The sequence below is a fragment of the Belonocnema kinseyi genome, chromosome 3, assembly GCF_010883055.1.
Source record: "Belonocnema kinseyi isolate 2016_QV_RU_SX_M_011 chromosome 3, B_treatae_v1, whole genome shotgun sequence".
NCBI classification, from domain to species: Eukaryota; Metazoa; Arthropoda; class Insecta; order Hymenoptera; family Cynipidae; genus Belonocnema; species Belonocnema kinseyi.
In genome coordinates, this window is record NC_046659.1 from 51,442,495 (window position 1) to 51,459,031 (window position 16,537).

The 16,537-nt window shown below is 33.9% G+C and overlaps 1 protein-coding gene across 11 annotated transcripts in view; it reads right to left on the reverse strand.

The window, feature by feature from the left end:
* LOC117168887 (transient receptor potential cation channel trpm) overlaps positions 1–16,537 on the reverse strand; it is a 102,790-nt gene that overhangs the window by 30,642 nt on the left and 55,611 nt on the right. For all 11 annotated transcript variants that reach the window (XR_004466575.1, XR_004466572.1, XR_004466574.1 and 8 more), the window contains 7 exons: positions 15,500–15,711; positions 15,033–15,200; positions 7,941–8,153; positions 7,491–7,839; positions 6,305–6,450; positions 4,715–5,305; positions 3,749–4,623 (listed from right to left, as the gene is read on the reverse strand). Coding sequence is in view for 1 of the 11 variants with exons in the window: in XM_033354795.1 (XP_033210686.1) it covers positions 3,749–4,623; positions 4,715–5,305; positions 6,305–6,450; positions 7,491–7,839; positions 7,941–8,153; positions 15,033–15,200; positions 15,500–15,711 (2,554 nt within the window). In the remaining 10 variants the exon portion in view is untranslated. The remainder of the gene's footprint in view (positions 1–3,748; positions 4,624–4,714; positions 5,306–6,304; positions 6,451–7,490; positions 7,840–7,940; positions 8,154–15,032; positions 15,201–15,499; positions 15,712–16,537) is intronic.

A 16,537-nucleotide genomic window follows, 5' to 3' on the forward strand; every position in this document is an offset into this window, starting at 1 on the left:
GCGTATATCAATAAAATTCAAATAAAGACTGATCGCATGATAGATAGCCCCCACAGTGCCCCCCACATTGTACGGCACCAAACGCCCAAGCCACCTTAATGCTTCGATTGCAGCTCAGGCATACCCTCGTATTTTTATCAATCTCTTGAGGAGCTATTTCATGTTCAGCACAACGATAAATTGCGATTTGTTGTTTTTGCTCATTTTCTGCATTAGATATGTGTACCGTCGCTCGTGGCTGTAAGGCGATTGAATATATGTAACAACTTATTCTGACGAGCGGCAGGACTAAATTCCAGGTATAGGGAAATTCTTCAGCGTTCCTTTTTATAAACTTCACTCCAATATCAAACAAACATTGCCCCAAGCGAAGAAAATAGAATGTTGATGCAGAATTTGTGTCAAGCGTAAACTACAAAGATTCTTCCAAAAAAAGGACATACATAATGTAAACAGTTTGGAAGTTGACTATCAGGTTGCCATGGCGGTTATCATTATGACAACCGATTTCCAAAATCAAAAGTTTCAAAATTGATAATCAAAGGAGACTATGGTTCATGAACAAAATATTACGTGCATATTTTGTAATCAAATTAAAACGCGACGAGGTTATGGACGGAATGTAGGGCTAATGTTGTTGTAAAAAGAAACTATATGTAAGGGAATCAACTCGCTCTTATCCTACCAAATATTTGTTATATATAGCAGTTAAAATACCCCCACATACCATCCCCATAGTTTAGTCTAAAGGACGCAATTGACCGGAAGTGTACAACTGTGCATGAGTCCATCTGTGCACGGCGAAGGCTACAGGCAAAACTGTGCACCGGGCCATGTGTGCACGTCTACATTTCGACATGCACAGTTGGGAGTCTCCCATCTTTGCACGTGAACCGTTAGTAGGATACCATCTGTACACGTTAACTTTTAGTCATTTTATATTAATTTCATTTTTTATTTTATTTAGTCATTTAGACTTTTAGTCGACATTTAGACGTGCTCAGTTGGGAGTGTCCCATCTGTGCACGTTGAAATGTAGACGTGCACAGATGGCCTGGTGTACAGTTGTGCCTGTGGCCAACAACGTGCACAGTTGTGCGTATGGCCACCGATGTGCACAGATGGGCTCGTGCACAGTTGTCCGTCACCTGAAATTCACAGGACCTGATTAATTAATTTGAATAAGTAGGTACGCACTGAGTGATGTTTAATCACATTTAATTTGTGTAAGTCTGATTCGAAAACTACCAATTAACATTTTACAGTAGTTAACTACCCCCGGACACCTTTCTCATACTTTAGTCTTGACGATGTGGTTAACAGAACCTGTTTAATTAGATTGAATAAGTACATGAAAGGCGACCTACGATAGTGTCAAACATTTCTCTGTGGTCGCTGTAACTCTTCTCATCTACATGGAAAGCGACATACGATGCAACATCGACGGAAAAGTATCCTTTCGCCGAAATTTAGACATAGATATTATCGTTCAGGGGGTCCCAAGCTACAAAATATCCAAGGGACAGTGAGTTCGGCATGCTCCCTGAAGCGTGGTGCCCAACAGTTCTAGAGGATCCGTGGAACTCTTCTAGTATGTATGAAACGTTAACTTTGGTATAAAACCCACGAAAACGTATCCTTTCTCGACATTCAGGCATGGATATTATTGTTTGGGGGGTCCCAAACTACAAAATATAAAAGGAACAGAGAATTCGACATGATCCCTGAGCGTAGTCCCAAACAGTCTTCGAGAGTCCGTGGAACTCCTCTCGCGTAAAGGAAAAGTGACATTTGGTCCCTTCTATTTCGAAACCTGGCGTTTTTTGGACCCAGTTTCTAAGGACTTCATTTGATCAGAATATTATAAACTAAATTATACTACAGTTTTAGCCAATTTGACCGGGATAATATTTTCCATAAATGTGTGCGGGGCCTTTTATTGACTTTTCAAGTTTGTTATAAAAAGCTCTAAAAACAATTTTTTATGATTTTTTAATAATTTTGTTTAATTTTCAATTATTTTGGACCATTTTTTCCTCATCAAACTAAATTTTAGCAGTACTTGATTAAAAAATAGAAAAGGAACATTTTTTTTCAAAATTTAAGAAATTGAACCCTAATTTAATTAACATATTTAATTTTAATTGCCATTTATAACTTTTACAAATATAATATGATATATTTATATTAAATTAAATATACAAAATTGAAATTGCAAATTTGTATTTCGCGCCAGGTATTCCTTGTTTGAAATGGCGATTCGGTCAATATCAGTTGTTTGCGTATAGTGATGTTCATTTTCAGTAGGTTAGAAAAGTGCAAGTAAGTGAATAATTATAGTTTATGACTATTATTGACCTCATTAATTGAAAAAAAAACAAGTTTACTTGTAAAATACACAATATAATTTTGATAAATATTGTTCTTTTTTATGTAGTGATCTTTTGGGACATATTTGCGGTCGCCATAAGTATTGAGGTTAAGAAAGGAGCACATGTGCACGACAAAAGTAATTTCAATCTTGATTGATTTAGTGTAGCATAGTGAAATATTTTCAAATTGATAAAATAAATAAAATAATGTTTTTCATTACTTATAATTAGTTTTAAATTATTTACCGTAGTTTAATTATTCACTTTCAAGCATAACCCTTAAACCGCACAATATTCATATGTATGTGCGTGCGATATGCACGCACATATGTTTTAGAACTCAAAATTGTTTAAAGTAGTCCGGCTATTGGATCGGTCCGATGAGAAATCCTTAAAATTAGTTTGTTTTTTTGCGGAGAAATATGTCCTCTTTCACGTAATGCCTTTCTTAGGGGCCCTTTCCAGACTAAAAGTTGAATTATCACTGTTAAGTAGAGTCAAATCTTATGAAAAGGCCTTTTGCAGGTTCCAAAAATGGTTAATTTTGGCTTTAAAACACGTTGAACATTACTTAAAAAAACTGTTTTGTAGACAGAAATTATAATGTGAAATTTGAATTAGTGTTCATTTGTACTTGCTATCAGGTTATTTGAGCTTAATTTTACCAAAATATACAGATGTAAATTATGTCGAGAACGGTGTGGCATTGACCAAAGTTGGCAGACAGCTTCTGCTAGTATCGGCAAGTGCTCTAAATTTCAAATAATATTTTTGTTGTCTGTGTATTGCAGGTTAAGTTACTTTTTCAACATGCGCTTATGCGGCCAACTGCTGAGCGTGAAAAATTACTTTTACTAGGGTCGAGTCAAATCAACATTTGGATTTATATTTTATTATTATTTAAAAAATATTTTATTTACATTTTTTTGTTTTTTATCTGCATAAAAATTATTTTTATCTTTGTTTTTTTATATGTGAAAATAAAAAATTTTATTTTTATCTATTTTAAAAATTATTTTTATCTGCATAAAAATTCAATACATAATTTATTAATTGACATGATGGCCAAGTTTTGTATTTAACTCCAAATTTCAGAAAAAAAATCAACGTAGCTTTGAATAGCTTTTCCAGTAGCCGGTCTATTTTAACTATATATTTTTTAAAATTGAAATCCTCCATTTATTTATAGGTAAAATTTTTTTAGAATTATGTGTTGCAAACTAAGATTAAAAAACTAAAAATGTTATACGTTTTATATTTCAAATTTCAAGTCGCAACAGCTTAAAACTTTGAAGTGCCTGCAATTCTTAATTTCGAAATTGAAACATTACAAATTTATAATAACGTTTAATCAAACTCAAAAATTAAAATCTTACCTCTGAATCAAATCCTCCATCTGTTGATAGTCGCACTCCTCCGCGTCCCTTAAATGTTCATTTTCAACTTGCCAAGCCATTTCCGAATTGGACAAACCCGACATTGTCCTTCCTCTTCCCGGTGGTGGCGACACAGGAGGAGATCTTGGAGGACTCAGCAGGCCACAATAACTCTCCAGTTCATCCGTAATACTCGTATACTCTGCTCTCATCGCAAGCATAAGAGACCTAGGATTCGATGGCTGGATCACAGAAACCCTAGGTTCACCCCATGTGACTCCTCTCTGCGTTCCAGGTGTCGTTAGGTACATCATATCTTCCGACTCAGAACGAGTTCTACTATTCTGTCTACTCGTTTTTTCCCCAGAATTCTGCCTTGATCCAGAAGTTGCGCGAATTTCACTACTAGCTTTTTCCTCCTGGGTCTCTTTTTTCATGATTGGTTTCTCTTCTCCCACTAGTTTACTCTCGTCGCTTTCATCCTGACTCATCACCATTTTCTGATCCGCCTGGCCTGGTGGCTGATCTCCACTGACGGAAGAATCATTCCTGCTTAGATTTTCTCGAGAGACTCTGGCTTCAGATTGTTTTAAAACATCGTCGTCAATTGGTGGAATAGTCTGCATAAAAGTTGCATCCGTTAAAGATCTCAAAAGTTTCTTTCTTCTCAAGGGAGCACTCGGCAGTTGAGATTGAGAATCTACTTCAGAAAATGCTTCTGAACGCTCTGATACTCGACGGGGCCGAAATTCCACATCCAAGGACTGCAGTCCTTCGGTCGACATGTGAGTTGCCATGAATCGATGAATTACGCCGAGGTGTGACAAAGTCTGTTCATTCAATTCCTCTAGTTTTCGAATCCGGAATTCCACAGCCTAGAATACAAAACATACTTCTTACATTTCTACCTGAAATGATCAAGAGGACATTTTCCAACAATGGATTAAAGTAAAAAAAAAAACGTACCTGAAGTGAAGCGTTCTGACTATTTTCCTTCTTCTCAATATCCTCCATCTTCTGCTGCATGTATTCCACCCTTTCAGTCGTAACTTTTACTCGTTCTTCCGTTGACATCTGCAGTTTGAGTTCTTGTTCTCGGAAATATCCTTCGACACAGTCTTCCTCGAAATCGTACAACCGTTCTTTGTCGTCAGCCTCGAGAAAGAGCTTCAATCCGTTATCGCAATTTTCTCCGGAACCGAACTGACCTTGTGTAACGTATCGCATTATATATTTTGCTAGTAAGTACGCATGAGAGACTGCGATTAGAGGAGGTGGTAGAACAGGTTTCTGTTCGTACTCCATGACAACGGTAAATCGCTGAAACATCCAGACTTGATGGGAGATGCCGTTAACTTCGATGAAGATATTGTTGAAGACGGCGATGAGTAGATTTATCAGTAATATGTTAGCTACCAAAAGGTAAACTGACATTACGGCTGGAGTGATCCAACGACCTGGCAGACAGGGAATCATTCCTGGCTCGGCTCCACAGTCAGGGTCAATATTGTCTGCGTACACTTCACCGTATAACATGAAGTAAGGCTCCATAAAAACCTGTATAAATATTTATAAGATTTATAGATTCTATTTAACAATGATATAACCATTACTCTTAACCGTAACAATCAGCATTATTAGCGGAGGTACAATTTATAATTTTTGAAATACATTATAACGCAATGATTGATTAAAACGAGAAGCAACTAGTTCCTTAGTGTTATTTTCAAAAGTAAACAGTTCATAAAATGGGATTAAAAGGTTTTAGTTCGAGAACGACCCAGATTTTCTCATAAAGTTTATCATATGGCGCGTGAATAATTTATTATCTCCACTTTTCTACTTGTCTCGTTGGCTAATCAAATGTATACTTATTCAAAACTAATGTCATGAACGTGGAATGATTTGTAATTAAAATATTCAATACAATGTAAGACCACTGAGACGGACTAGAGACCAGGGAAACGCCATTTCTGACTATGCGCGGCTCGAACCACTGATGCTTGCAGAGAATCCGGGAAATCCACTAGAATCAGTGATGGCATGCCGTTATGATCAGCCACTGGACCAGTGTCCGTTGGATATGAAAACCTGCAAATTAATTCATCAGCTTTTCCTAAAAAAAATGTTCACTTCAAAGAGTGGCAACTAATGTTTTTGCGAATAAATTAAATTTAAAAAATATGAACAAGCGAAAAATCTCACAACTAGTAAGAGGTAAAGTTCTGCCTTTGTTGGTACCGCTCCTGCAAACTTTTGGCTATTTCAAAAATTGAAAACATCTTAGAAAAAATAGAGATGTGAGAATCTAGATTAAATAAAATGGAATATAATAAATCAGGTGCCAACTGCTCCAAATCAGAGTTCCAATATTGGTACAGGATGTGGGAATAGTTTTTTCTCTTTCTATAGCTAAAGGTCGAATACTTTCCTACAAACCTCCGAGAGCCCTTCAAATGTTTACGGATACTTCCTTGCGGATAATGCATCAAGCTTAAAGTTTTAAAAATGAACACCCAAGATATTTATTTGCTGATTAGTAAAGAACATACGTACATCGCGCACAATTCTCCATGATGGTTCCGCATTGGGATTAAGTATAGCTTGCCTTGCAACTCCGAAACTCATCAAGACCACAAGTAAAAGCACCACGAAATAAATCATGTTTTTTATCATTTTGCCCATCATTGTCACCAAAGGACCTGATTGGAAAATATATCTTTGTATTTAACTAGTAGTAGTCATATAATAATAATAATAATATTAATAAGGGTCTATTACTAAGCGTTATGAATTCCATTTTAAAGTAATCCCAAAAATAATAGAGTACGCTTTTAATATTGCCATTTTATACATGTACGTTTTAATTTATAATTAAATGATAATTCGTTTCAAATTTTCTTATCTACAATATTTTTTTCATAAAACCCACTATCCTCTTGCAGTTTTTATTGTTAATGAATTCAATTTTTTCCATATTTTTCAGAATATCAGAAAATATTTTCTCTTTGTTTTAATCTAACGATTTTTTCGAGTTCTTTGATGTATTTCCCCTCAATGCGATGTGAATACATCTTATCGGATCAAAACATAAAGTAGCATTTTTTCAGTTATAGTATCTCGATTTCTCGAATTTCAGTTTTAGGAATACAACTTTCAAAGTAACATAATGATTCCGTCAATTTTCTAGAATTGCCAGATGCAATGTTTAAAAATGAAGGAGGTACTTTTTTAAATACAGAAGATGATAAAATGCAAAGTTTCTTCCAGTTTCATATAGTTGACAAAGAAACTAATGGAAAGTCTCTTCGAATGTCATTTTTTTAGCAAAAACAAAAATTTTATAAAACTTTCTCTACTCATGCATAAAAGATGTCATAGAGCGAAATGTGATTTTTAAATATCTGCAGTAAAGGATTTGACGCACATAATATATGTAATATCCGCGAAAATACTATGGCATGATGTAAAGACAAATTTAAAAATACATATTAACTTTTGTCAACACATCTTTTGGACAACCAAATTTGATTTTTTCGGAAAAAATTGTTTATATTTAAATTTTATAGATTTCGTTAGTTAAAAATGCTTCTCCCTAACTATAAGGTATAAGAACTTTAAAATGACACCCTGAATCTAATCATTGACGAAAAAAATGGTTCGCATTATAAATCATTCAGCGAAATAACTCTTCCTCCTAATTGTAGTCAGTAATGTTATCAATAAAATGAAATATACATACCAAGATATTTATTAACGCCTAAAATATTCAGCATCCTCAAGTACCAATACATGCAGTCCACACAGTAAATAACTCGTCCACTATCAAACGTAGATTGCCGCAGCCGAAGTACAAGGCCTATCAGGAAAAACATAATAGCTGCTGCATCGCAGGGATTCCACATATTCCAGGCCCAAACACTGAATTTATGAGAAAGAGCAACTGGTTCCGATGTAACAATTTCGCGGATTTTTTCACAGCCCATTGTGATTATATAAGATATTGCGAAGAATTCAGGCCAGGAGGGTTGTTCAATCATTCTTACTAGGATTGTGTAGGAAAATAGAAGCAGAAACGTAACATAAGCTATCTGTAAGGAAAAACAATTGACTTTAACATAGCGTATTATCATAAAAATATATAACATAAAAATAGACGATTAAAAGAATAAAATAAAGATGCAAAACTTACAGCGTTTGCCCAGAACTTTGTAATTGGGGCCGTATAAAATTCATAAAGCTTCTTCTTCAATCGAAGAGGCCTGCTGCTCTTATTGTCGTAATATTCGGACAGGATGCCGTAAGATCGATGATTTCCGTCGTCCGTGTCCGTCAGTACCTTTCCATTTTCCTGGACGATTGTTTCTTTAGCCACACTTGTACTATGTTCGTGACTAATTAAAGCCTACAGAAAAAGCAATGAAGACGTTCACAATGAGACTTTACATATGAGATGAAACGAGACAAAGAAAGACAAAAGAATTTATTCATTTCTTATGTTTCATTTATTATAGAATTATCAATATTTCATCCCATGTTTTTTTTTTTAAAGTTTAACAGAATTTTTATTTTCAATTTAAAACATTGTATTAATTTTTTCAGGTGGAATATACAATAGACAACGCATTGTGAAAGTTTGATCAAATAATGTTATAACAATCAATTCAAATTAATACAAAATTTACTTCATAGGTTTCAATAGAAATATATATGAATAAAACGAAAAAAAAACCTTTCTTTTGTTCGAAAAAGGATTAATATGATTCGGATAGTCTCGTGCAATTTTGAATAAAGTCCAAGTAAATGTTGACAAAAATCATTGCGCTCCAGAAAAAAATATTAGATCTAAAAAAATAGAATATTATTCATTCAGGGGACTAGTATCTAGGGAAAAAATCTCAATCATTAAAATAAAAACTTTGAAGCTTTCACAATCAAATTGGAAGCATTCAAGATAAAACTAATTAAAGTTCGTCAAATTTAACTTAAACGAGGTTAATGCAAACACCCCAAACTGTAATGCATTTGACTGTGACGAAGTTTCGTATAGATAGTTCAGTTCTGTATTACCCAGGGCGCTACAATATGACAAACTTAAGGCGATACGGTTTAGTCTCTACATCATCATCTTTTAGTTTGTTACAATTTTAGTAATGGAACAAAGAGCCGCAATTAAGGTTTGTTTCAAACTAGGCAAAAGTGCTTTAGAAACGTATAATATTTTACCAAATGTTCTTCGAAGTGGCTGCCTAGTGCGAAGCAAAGTTTTTATGTGGTACGCGCATTTTACGGATGACCAGGAAATTGCTTCAGGACGATTAGAGAGAAGAATGTCCCACCTCAAGTGTCATGGACTAGAACGTCGAACATGTGCGTGCACTCCTTGCAAGCAATCGTCAACTGAATATTGAAATGTTATCACAAGAACTGAAAATTAGTGTGTGTAGTATTTACACCATAGTGCATAACGTTCTCGGCCAAAGAAAAGTATACACGATGTTCGTACCACATTCTCTGACACAAGAGAAGAAAGTGCAGCATATTTTATCAGCAACAGTTTTCGTGTAATGAGCTGCTAATGTCCTACTTTGAAGGAGAGCATCGTAACGTATTACACGTCTCTGAAGCACTTTTGCCTAGTTTGAAACACAACCTAAATGCGGCTGTTTATTCCATTACTCAAATTGTGACAGACTAAAAAATCGTAATAATTTTAAACGGACACTCCACACAATCGATTAAAGTGATTGCGGTGAACCAAAGTGCGTTATACTCAGAATGAACCAGAAAAAGTATTCCATGCAGAGATTAAACCATATCGCCTTAAGCACACTTAGGAAAAAATCATTCCCGGAACTTTTTGAATAAACTGCGCAGTATATTGTGCAACAAGTGGGAGATGATGATTATTCCAGGCGAGTGTGAAGTTTGCCGCGCGAATGCAGCGAACTCGGCAATCATACGAGTGGAATCGCCGTCTCGGACAAGGTTCACATAATACTCGGTGACAACAGGATTTTTTAAATGGCGTGTCGTATTGTAGCGCCCTCAGTAATGAAGAACTGCGAAACTTTCTTACGGACAAATGCATTGCTAAAAACAAAGAATAAACCCTGAATTAATGGATGCAAGTACACTTCCTAGGTTTTCAGCGTAAATACATTACGCAAGAGCAGGAATGCCGGGACCAGGGGGAGGGAAGGCCGACAGATCGAGAATTACAAGAAAGTATAATAGGCTATGTAGCCCTTCTGTCCCTTACAATCAGTGACGGCTACACTTTCCATTCAGTGCTTTTAGAAAAATGCGTGTACTCCGTCGTTCCTCCCATATCTGATTAGTATCAACCTTTGACACTTGCCTTCGGCATAGAAAGACAACAGAGTTGTCTTCATTGGTCTTCATAACCAAGTCAGGGAGGGAATGCTTGTACTAATCTCAAAGACTTCAAGCCGGATGGCTTCAAGATGCAGAATACTGACCCAACTGCGTCAAGGGCATCTAATATTAAGGGCCTGACTGATGACAGCAAGAAAGACTACTCTCTAATTTTTTCATGTAGTCCGGTCAGTTTGGGGATTAATATCTCAAAGAAAAAAAATAGTATAAAAAAGCTGTATATTTTATGCTATTGTGTCTTTATTTTTTCGTCGATTGCATGCTTAATAGTTAATGTGCAAAAATGTGGTGAGGAACTGTCATCATTTATTTGCCGAAAAGCACCGAAATAATGAACGTCGAGAACATAGGTCAACTTTGAAAAGCTCCTGTATCGTCAAATTTGCCCAGAAAATTTCGATCTTTTTTTTATTCTTCAAAGCCTTAACAACTTCTATCTTTTTCAAAAATTAAATATTTTTATAAGCGTGGCTATAAAGTAGTTTCCAAGAAAAAAAATGATCTTCAATACTATTACACCTACCGCAACGAGCCAAAGCTATTAATTTTTGCAAAGGGATAAGAATTAACACCATATAAAAACGTTCGATTAATAATGACAAAGTAAGGATACTTGCTTGATTGAAGTGTAGCGGTACATTCAAAGAAGCGGGCGGGCTTTGAAACACAGTAGCACGCAGCTTCTGGTTCCTCAGTTCAGGGCTGTATAGCGCGCACATAATACATCTGCACCCTGCCCTATCAGCGCTGATATGTATCACTTTGCATTGTTCTTAATAATTATATTTTTGTGGGGGGGATTTTTTTTCTATTAAACTTAGTAAAGGATTAATCATTAAACTTTTTTAACTCGAAAATTGTTCGCCATACATACGTACTGTTGTAAAGTAGTCTATAATAGGAAAAAAACGAAATACTACACGAAGATTTAATTATTATTATTATTAATTATAATAACTTTATAATAATAATAATTATTATTAAAGATTTAATTTATTAACTTAAAAATGATTTTGTTGATATCCTTGTTAAAAGTTTGTATATTTTACATGTACGTAATATCGTTTAATAATTAATATTTAATTAGAAAAAGAGAGTTTAAATTTTAGTGTTTTAACTTTTTCAAGCTGTCGGTTATGAGGATGGCTTTTTCATCGAATTTCAACTCACAGGTTTAGCGTAATGGTTAAGACTCCCGACTACTAAGCGAAAGATTTAGGTATAGGTGTTGGTGTTTGATACGCCGTAGCTGTAGAAGTTCTATTTGTAATATAATGTTAAAAATATGTAACAACTTTCTTGTCATATAGTTAGAGTATAGTAGTAGTGGGTTTTAAAATTAGGCTTCATGTATAAATCAAAATAAAATTTTTTTAATTATAAATGATATTCGGATGGCGCACTGTTAAAAATAATATTAAATTTAATATACCCATGTGTATGAAAATTAATATATTAAGTATATGAAATCGCCATTAAGAACGCATATATTAAATTTCATATACATTCATGTTAATCACTTACAAGAAAAATCATATAATTCCATTTTTCACAAATTCAAAATAAGTGTAGCTGTAATTTTCGATTCTAAGTAATAAACCATGATACCCTCTTCCTGTAAACCAAAAATAAAAATGGATTTCAAGTCGAAAATTTCAATTAAGCAAATAAATAACAGACTTAACCTATGAGTAATTGTATTCCCCTTAAATTTGGACCATTTAGAGCTAAATTATGAAGAAATTTACTCGTACATTGCACTTTCATTATAAATAACAACTGAGTCTACGAATTCTAGATTATTAATTTCATTGAGAATATTTGACAAGATTTAAAGAAATAAAAGCAGGTTGAGTTTTCGCTCACATTGCGATACATATATATTAAACCTCATACAGATTTTTCTAACAGTGTATACAGTCTTATGATGACATACGGATAAAAGTACTGGGTGCCAGTAGCATGATAGTACTAGAGACCAACTAGAGATAGGGGAAACTAGCCAGAGCCCCACTAGAGCCCTTTAGAAATTTCTGCACCGGATGTCTCGCCGTTTGGAAAATGACTCGACACCGAAAGTTTAATATTTTTTTAATATTATGAAACAATTTTTAATAAATGATTATATATTTATAATAATTTTCTTCTGATAATTCATTATTTTAGTTGAAAATGCCTTTCTTTAATTTAACAACTATTCTCTTTAAAATATTTGTTTTTTGTGGCTAAAAATGAATTTTTTGAATTAAAAATAACTATTCCATATTTCGTTTCATATTATCTTCACTTGAGAATGCAGCAACTGTTATTTTAAAAAGTTCTGCGTTTTGTTCACATTTTTATTTTTTATTTTCAATATTAATATTACAACAAGGCTCTCGAGTTTTCCCTTACATATCTGCCTTTTTCCAGAAGGGATCGCGACTTGCAATTATTGAGTATTAAATATTTAGAAAACTTTGCAAGAAATGCATAACCCTACAAATTATTAGTGATTTTTATTTTTAAAAATATTGATTTTCTATTTTCACGTATTTTGCGTATTTATATGTGTAATTTTAATTTTCTATTATTCGGATAGTTGATAACATATGCACTTAGAGTGCGCCCAGAGTAGACACGACCCTGCTTTCAAAACCCCGCTGAGTGGCAAACAAGAGAGACGGCACTATCGCTTACAGAAAGGAGATATTGTATTTTAGTTAAAATACGCCAGCACTTAAAATATTTATTATTTCTATTAAACATAGTTTTTATGCAATCTATTTATATGGTGTTAATTCTTATCCTTTTGCAAACATTAATAGCTTTGGCTCGTTGCGGTAGGTGCAATAGTATTGAAGATAATTTTTTTTCTTGAAAACTACTTTATAGCCACGCTTATGAAAATATTTAATTTTTGAAAAAGATAGAAGTTGTTAAGGCTTTGAAGAATAAATAAAAAAAAAATCGAAATTTTCTAGGCAAATTTGACAACACAGGAGCTTCTCAAAGTTGACGTATGTTCTCGACGTGCGTTATTTCGGTGCTTTGCGGCAAATAAATGATGACAGCTCCTCACCACACTTTTGCACAATAACCATTAAGCATGAAATCGACGAAAAAATAAAGACACAATGGCATAGAATATACAGATTTTTTAAACTATTTTTTTTTCTTTGAGATATTAACGCCCAAACTGACCGGACTACATGAAAAAATTAGAGTAGGGCCACTCTTTTTTAGTGAAATGCCGCATCTACTTTTATTATATCTTTGTCCCTACAACTGAATTTTCGTTAGCTGACGCGCAACGTATTGCATTCACTCTGACGTCACGAACGGGCTGTTGTAGACCTGATAGCAACTCGTGACCCTATGTTTCTAGGGACGCTAATCACCACGATACTGATACGGCCGTACCCACAACCTTCTCTAAAACTGTAACTGCATTTGCTTAAGAACAAAATACGCGTAACTCGCAGGTACCGGCAGGGCACAATAAAATAACCTCCTTTCCACACAAACGAAAAAATCAAATAAACAGTCGGTATTTTCAGGATCACCGCAATCGCTTTGTACGTGCAACATTCACTGTCTTAACAAATACTTCCGTTCAATCAAGATTAATAAACAATTAATTTGTTTTCAAAAAGTTATATAGGTTCGACCTTTTTAATTCTGACATGGACAAAGTATAAACCTCATGCATTTGTGCAAAAAATGGTTATGAATGGGACTTTTAAGAATTTTCATTAAATATTCTACAAGATATTTTACAAGTCTTTTGCAAAGTACGAAATAAAGAACAAACGCATTTTGTCCCATAACTATTTCAGTTTAAGTACTTTGTGTTCTTCGCATAAAGTATATTTAAACTAACATCTAATTTCGTTATAATGAGAGTGTAAATAGTGAGCAATATAAAAGATATTCTTTAAAATAGTTTTCAGTAATTCTTAAATGCCAGTTGTTTATAAAATTCCTTGAAACGATATGAATCAGAAGAATGATCCGCACGATAGTGCAGTGAATGCTAAGAAGTATGTATGATAAAGCAACGCTAACTCGAAATTAGAATTTTCTGATATGCGATTAGAATATTTATTATGTACCAATTTAGATGAACAGCAGTACGTGAATCAGTAGAGACTGTGAGACATAAAAAAAAGCTGTAACGTGCCATAGACGTGAACATGACAAGAATTTTTATCAGACAGGGGATTTATTATACCTTTACGCCCTGCGGACCGCAGGGGACAATGATTTTGTGAGGAATGCTGAGGCTGTTGTTCAGGCGTTTCTAAAAAATAACGAATGCGCAATGCGTATGTCCTCGTATTCTTTTTCAATTACCCTCACATTAGATAAATTTTAGTTACTTTTCAAAATTCGATTATTATAAATCAGACATTAGACTAAAATCAGTTTTACAGAGATGTATATAGTAAAAAAACCTTTCTTATTAATTTTTAATTCTTGTTATAATAAAAGAATTTGTTTTGAAATATAGAGTATATTTGAAAACGAACGCTTTAATAGATTCTTAAAAGGCCTTGAAATAAACTGATAGAGAATTAATTACAGATTCCCAAGAAAATAAATTAAGCTACAAAAGAATAGCAAATAAACAAAGATATCAAGCGTGCAAGGAATGATTTGACTTTTAAAGTGAGAAAATGGATAAACCTGGATTTCCAATCCATTGCCAGTCATCACAAGTAGAAAAATCCCTGACAAATTCATGAATATACAAGTAAATTGTATGTAAATTATATGACTGAAAGTTTCGAACATATTTTCTATCTACTTGCCTTTTTTTACTGGATACTTTCATTCATCTTCAAATTTAAATTCTAAAAGTTTACAATTTTAGAAAATAAAGAAACCATATTTTTTTAACTACCTCCACATCTGGTCCAACTGGCACCCCTTGTTCAGATTCACTGTCCTCATTTTCATCTTCAAGAGCGATGAGATGCTCCTCCTCTGTTTGGGGCATCAACTGTAGTTCTTCGCGACTTTTGAATTCTAATCGGGCAATATAGGGAGGACACATTAGACCCAAGACAACCTGAAATATAAGGAATATGACAAATCATTAGAGAAAGATTTTTTAATCTCAAAATTATTAAAATAAGAGGCATTTGATGCAGATTTTTATAAATTCATACATTACGAAATTGCAAAAACTAATACTTTTAATAAATAGATGACAGCGATATATATTATTTAATATCAATTTATCTAGACTTTCAGTCTGATAACTTTGTACATTTTTATAGAAAAATACTTAAACATAAGAAAATATGGGATTAAGTTAATACATGTGAATTTTATAAAGAAATCTTTATGACATAATGAAACCAAAACCTTCAAATTAGTATTTTTTCGAGTACGAAGTCCACCCATCCAGAGATCGGCCAAAATAATTTGACTGCAAGGATGAGCCAGCAAAGGCCGATGATTGGCCGTCACCGCAAGAGAAAGACACGTCTGGCCAGACCAATTTTTCAATTCCGACGTAAGAAGCTGTTGGGTCTGATCGTCGTCTTGTCGATAACAAAAATCCAACAGCTCTAGAGCTGCAAGAAAAATCAAATTATTAATTAAACTTTTCTCATTTTTCAAGTATAAATTCTAATAGGCTTTAAGGCTTTTTATGCTCAAAAAATGGAGAATATGATGAATCTTTAAGAAATTAGAAGGTAAATTATATTAATCTTCGTCCAGCTATACATTAAATTTGATATTTCACGGGGGCGGTGTAACCTACGCACAGTGCCCTGTCACTGAGGAGCTATATTCGCCATTTATGCGAATAATCTGTGTTTCATCCATGTGCTCAGCCAGATCGCACAAAACCTTATTAATTTTAACAACTGTTACAAGCGTGGTAAACCACTCAAAATAATTCATAAATTTATTTTTGATGTCGTGGAGAGCAATAAGTGCATTTTGTAAAATCCGCATTATCAACTCTGTTAAATATAAGTGAAACTTCCATAGAAATGTCCAACTATTGCAAAATTCAGATTTCAGACGATAACGTCATGAATAAAAGAATACGGATTAATAGCATTATAAATATACAATAATAATGTATAATAGTATAATATAAATAAATAATAGTGAAAATAAATAATACAGTGAACTTTTTCCTATTTCCCAGATCACCCAATTCCGGTCCCCTATACAAGCTTATTTCCAATTGTGCAGTTCCTTCACCTCCCACCAAAAAGAGGCTCTGAAAGCGAGAAGCCCGCGTTGGTTTGAATTGAGTATTTTAGCATGACGTCATGGTAATTCAGACAACTTTGTCGAAAAAATATTCTAAACGTAAAAGGAACTCATAAATGTCAGTATAGTAATATAAGTTAAGTGCAGAATCTATTTTCTCAGTCATGTTCC